Here is a 5,881-nt window from a genome sequence, read left to right as displayed (position 1 = left end):
GCTCGTCATTTTCCTTTAAATAATTAACGTGATCATTAAAGTAATGTGCATATTCTCTTTACAAAAGCAGATTCTGGATTTGTCTGGAAATGTCACTAATAAACCCAGGAGACCCGTTCCACTAGTCTGATAAATTACCAGACTAGACTTAATTTGAGGAGCCAGTGACACTAATAACATTGAGGAGAGATGGCGTCATGTTTAGTTGAGGAGATTTGAGTCAGTTCTGTGGGTTTGATTGAGATGTTGGCAGTGATCAGAGCACATGTTGAAGAGCAGACCCCGGTGAGCATGTTAACAGGGAAACATTAAGCTGAAACACTGGGGTAACATTAATGTCTGTGTTTTAAAGACGGTGCGGGACGATGCAGTTAGATCAGTGCCTCTTGTCCAGTCTGAGACCCGCTTTATATCGTATATCAATCAGACAGTGAAGAGCAGCGAGATCAGATGTTAAACCTGGTGATTTTGTGATGGCAGACAGTTCACTGACAGGGTAACCTCCAGACACCATGTGCTTTCAGATGTGTGAAACGTGTGAAATGGAAATCCTGTATGAGCTGCTGTCATGTGTAATGTGGATGTACACCTGCCTCTTCACTTCTGGAAATCACAGGAGTTTTCCAGCAGTAATAACAGAGCGGGAGTGCTGCAGGCATGATCCACAGCCATGTATCAGATGTGTGTGTGAGGAATTGTGTTTCTGGCTCTAAGAGAAACTCAGTTTCCTGTTTTGGGGTTTTTAAAATCATAGTAATGACATATATTACCAATAATACTCTCCAAACTGCACAGTAGACTGCTGTCCATATACAGCAGCGCCTTCAGAGAATGCAAGGAGCCTTCTAGAGAAAAAGCCTACATTAATGAACCGTGTTTATATACAGTACTGGACACACACGTTAATATTTGCCTTATTTTCAGAATAATGAAGAGACTGTTCACAATAGTTTCCTCAAAAGAGGAGCAGATCACAGAGATTCAGCCGTAAAGAGAGCAGCCGTCACTCAGCAGCTGTTATTATAGTGTTAGATGTGGATTATTATTATTATTATTATTATTATTATTAATGAGGCATACGCTGTTGTCCCCTGGTGCAGAAGAGAAGAGAAGAGAAGAGAAGAGAAGAGAAGAGAAGAGAAGAGAAGAGAAGAGAAGAGAAGAGAAGAGAAGAGAAGAGAAGAGAAGAGAAGAGAAGAGAAGAGAAGAGCTCCTCCAGGAGTGCAGGGTCTTAAACTCTGTCAGATATTTCTGCTTTTCAGTAAACTGCACTGGATATAGTCTTGATAACTGGTGAACTGGTGTGTGAAGCGCTGGTGTTTAAACAGCACACCTCTCCTACAGTGTAATGGAGAACTCCCGGCACAGTTTAACCCAATGCTGAGAGTTCTGTCCTCATCTGCTCATCCTCCACTGCTGTCAAACCTTTTAAAGTAGATATTTAGAGGAATGCTGGAGACCTGTACCCACTGACCCTGTGCTATGTGTTTTCCAGTGGTTCAGGCTTTCGGTGTTCTTCAGGATGTGTTCATCAGTGTTCAGCAGAGGACAGAATCTCCTGACCCGCTCCAGGAGCAGTGGACATGATCAGTCTGAGCTGAGTTTAATTTAGACTTCACCATCATGTGTTTCACTGCTCTAGACAGCGCTTCTAGATTTAAGAATACAGACATTTCAGCTAGAATCGAGCCAGCAGCTCTCCTGCTCTCAGCACACACACACACACGCACACACACACACACACACACACACACACACACACACACAGTAGTCTATGTATAATCAGAGGTAATGCCGCTGTCCGCGGGTCTCACCATGATGCTGCCCTTGCCCTCGCACTCGGCCCCGGAGCCCTGGATGACGCTGTCCAGCACCTGCACATCGCTGTTCGGCCCGTGAGAGCAGTTCCTGCGGCCCTGCCGGATCATCTCCTCCACCTCGGCCACGCGGAACACGCACACCGCCGCGCGCCCGCCCGCGCGCCCGAACACCGCGAACAGGAACGTCTCCGCGCGCAGCTCCGCCGGGCTGACGGACAGCAGGCGGGTGTAGGCGCCGCACCGGAGCCCCATCTGCGCGTACGACTCGGTGAGCTTGCGGCTCTCGGCGGCTCTGCGCGGCGCGTCGGTGTCCAGGCAGATGCGCGCCAGCACGCTGTTCGGCTGGCTCTCCTTCAGCCCGCTGTTCGCGTCGTTGTTGAAGGCGATGTAGGAGTAGTTCCCGAGCGCGAACGCGTGCACGAAGCTCAGCTTGTTCTTCTGCTTGACCTCCTGCTTGATCTTGAAGACGTTGTCCTCGGACGGGTTGATGTCGTAGGTGAAGAGGCGGCCGAGCTCGCGCGTGTCCAGCGCGCGGATGGCGATCTCCGGGGTGTTCTCGAAGCGCAGGTCCTCTTTGCTGTGGTTCTTGGGGAAGTACTCGGTGCCCATGCCGGTGTATGTGGCGCCCACCAGCAGCCGCGGGGAGCCGCCGTGAGTGCGGAACACCAGGCCGACGGTGCTCGCGTTCTCGTGGTTGGCGGCGATGTTGAGCATGCTGGGGAACACGGTGGCGCCGTCCTGCGGGAACTGCACCGCCAGCCGGGACACGTTCTCCAGCCGCCGCAGCTCGCAGAAGCCCTGGTACACGGATCCGCACGCCAGCAGCACGTCCTGCGCGCGGTCCAGCGCCAGCAGCTTGTTGTGGTTGTCGGTGAGCGTCTTCTGGTGCTCGCAGGTCGCCTGCGGCAGCTGTGGCGCGTGGCACAGCGGGTTGTCCAGCACGGGTCCCGTGCGCATCTCCACCTCCAGCGCCAGCGTCGCGTTCAGCTGGTACAGGTTGTTAACGGCGGCCAGGTAGACGCGTCCTGACGCCGCGTCCAGCGCGAAGTTATTGGTGCGTCCTGGAGTCGCGAACGCCTGTTGAACGTGCAGCGCGCCGGCCGAGCGCGTCTGGAGAGCCGCTAAGAGCAGCGCGGAGAGCAGCGCGAGCGCCGAGCGTCGGTCCGCTGCTGACGGAGGCATCTTCCCCTCTGCTGGGCGTCCGCGGGGGCCGCGCTGAGACGCGCATCGAGCAGGCGGAAAACTGCGCGGCTATCCGGGAGGAAAGAGTTCAGCTTCCTGCTGCGGGAAAGAGCGCTTCCTCTGCGGATGGAGGAGAGCTGCTGGAGGAGTCACGACACCAACACACACACACACACCGCTGATCATTCACCAGAACACACACACACACTGATCATACAGCAGGAACACACACACACACCGCTGCTGATCATACGAGGATCATTGAGTTTCTCCAGAGTTTCGCGCTGCTGAATCAGGAGTGTGTGTGTGAGAGAGAGAGAGAGAGAGAGAGAGAGAGAGAGAGAGAGAGAGAGAGAGAGAGAGAGAGAGAGAGAGAGAGAGAGAGAGAGAGAGAGAGAGAGAGAGAGAGAGAGAGAGAGAGAGAGAGAGAGAGAGTGTGTGTGTGTGGAAACAGGAAGTGTTTGCTTCTCTGTAAAAGCAGCGGAGTCTAAACTGTGGACAGGAGTGTGTGTGTGTGTGTGTGTGTGTGTGTGTGTGTGTGTGTGTGTGTGTGTGTGTGTGTGTGTGTGTGTGTGTGTTGATCTTTCACCTGCTGCTGGTGTGTCTTTATCTTTCACATTAGTCTCGCCTCGTCTGTGATCCTCAACATACGGCACCGTAACAACCGTTAAACTGCTTCCATATGACACACACACACACACACACACACACACACACACACACACACACCAGCATGTTCATCACTCATTCATATTTAAACAGCAGACAGAACCCGTGATCTCCTTCAGCCGAGGATAATTGAGCATGAAGAACTGTATCCAGAACATCTCTCTTACACACACACACACACAAACACACACACACACACACACACACACACACACACACACACACACACACACACAAACACACACACACACACACACACACACAAACATCTGTATTCCTGCTGTTGAAGTGGTTGATTATGTCTCATGCTCTGTGGTGTCGCACTGTGGCCTCACAGCAAGAAGGTCTCTGGTTTGAGTCTCGGCTGGGTCAGTTGGTGTTTGTGTGGAGTTTGCATGTTCTCCCGTGTTGGTTTATTCCGGGTGCTCCGGTTTCCCCCACAGTCCAAACACATGCGCTATAGGGGAACTGATCAACTACCGATGACTACATGCCAATGCAGGTTTATTGGAGAGGTCAGGTGAGCAATAGTCAACACAGGGGCCACAGACCGCAGACAATCCAGAGTCACAGTGAGATGCACAGGCAGATGGTGAGAAGGCAGGCGGCCGACAGGGAGAATATGTAATATTGTCTCTGTGTGTGTGTGTGTGTGTGTGTGTGTGAGTGAGTGAGTGAGTGAGTGTGTGTGTGTGTGTGAGTGAGTGAGTGAGTGTGAGTGTGTGTGTGTGTGTGTGTGTGTGTGTGTGCTGCTTATGTAGTGCAGCAGTAATCAATCCAAAAGCAGCATCAGCTGTGAGAGTCTAATCAGTGGAGACTTGGAGCAGGTGTGTGTGTGTGTGTGTGTGTGTTGCATGACTGAATATGTAGTCCATGACATGGCGGATTTGTAGTTGTGTGAATGTGAGTGATTACCGTTGATCTCTGGTTGTTAGATCGCTGCTGATCATGACTAACCACAAGATCCAAAGCAGACTAGGTCTCGATTTCATTCATTCATTCATTCATTCATTTTCTTAGTCCCTTTATTAATCTGGAGTCGCCACAGTGGAATGAACCGACAACTTATGAAGCACATGTTCCATTCAGCGGATGCCCTTCCAGCTGCAACCCATCTCTGGGTAACATCCAAACACACTCATTCACACACACACTGGACAATTTAGCCTACCCAATTCCCCGGTACTGCATGTGTTTGGGCGTGTGGGGGAAAGCGGAGCACCCGGAGGAAACCCACGCCAACTGTAGGATATACTGCACCACAATATAGTGCGAGAAACGATATTATTGACTACTTAAGAGCATTTTATGCCACTCATTACAGAATGACAGTATACTATGATCAATGCGGATACACTCAACACATCATATTTCATTCTGAGGAATATTTAATGTAATTATAGTCATCATAATATTTAATGTATTATAGTGTTATGATAACTGTTTAATAATCAGGCAGTGGAGTGACAATGTGAAAACACATATAATAAATAAATAATACTAAATGATAACAGATAAAGGGCAGGTGAAGAGTAGCAGAGGCTGTGCTGTTATCAGACATGAGGATATACTATAGTAATATACAGTGAACACTGCAGGGTTCATTACCCACACGACTCTGACTGCTCCAGTATGGATGGAGATGTTGCACAATCAGCTCAGATGTTGCTAGAATTGGTGTTTAAGTACTGTAAAGGCGAAACATCACCAATAATGGCTGAGCTCATGTCCCTGTGTTGTCTGATAAGTCCATGTATTGATTATTAAGACAGGCCTAACTGTGAGTAATGTAGAGATTTCCACACACTATGATGATGATGATCAGTGTTTATAGACCCCCTGCTCAGCTCAGTGGTGTATAAGTGGTGTTGGAGATGATGATGCAGTGTTTTCCACCATTACATCACTGTATGTTTGCTCAATCCAAGAGCTCAGCCATAACCCTAGACCCTCCACACACAGCTAACACTGAACCTACCAGAGCCGCCGCCGCTGACAGGAAACCGGAGCCAGAATCCTCGGCTTCCGGCCGGCGGAGCTGCTGCAGCCCTGACCCCGGTCACGACCTGCTTCCGGCCAGATAACGCTCCAGACACACATCTCAGACAAACACCTTCAGAATATTGTATAGTCTTCATATCAAACTCAGACTGACATACTGGAGCTAACAGGCTAATCACTACAGAAGCCGCTATCAAACAGCGCCCAGT

The 5,881-nt window shown here is 50.1% G+C and overlaps 1 protein-coding gene across 2 annotated transcripts in view; it reads right to left on the bottom strand.

Moving 5' to 3' along the window:
- The window catches only part of plxnd1 (plexin D1), a 43,290-nt gene extending 40,187 nt beyond the window's left edge, over positions 1 to 3,103 (bottom strand). Inside the window, 1 exon segment of one of the 2 annotated variants that reach the window (NM_205697.2) lies at positions 1,815 to 3,103. In NM_205697.2, coding sequence (NP_991260.2) covers positions 1,815 to 3,002 — 1,188 coding nt within the window. In that variant the 5' untranslated portion in view covers positions 3,003 to 3,103. 2 annotated transcript variants of the gene reach the window in all.
- Between the last annotated feature and the right edge of the window lie 2,778 nt (positions 3,104 to 5,881).

This window comes from Danio rerio, chromosome 8 (genome assembly GCF_049306965.1).
Source record: "Danio rerio strain Tuebingen ecotype United States chromosome 8, GRCz12tu, whole genome shotgun sequence".
Classification (NCBI taxonomy): domain Eukaryota; kingdom Metazoa; phylum Chordata; class Actinopteri; order Cypriniformes; family Danionidae; genus Danio; species Danio rerio.
The sequence above is the reverse complement of the archived record's forward strand: the minus strand, read 5'-3'. Positions and strand labels throughout refer to the sequence as shown.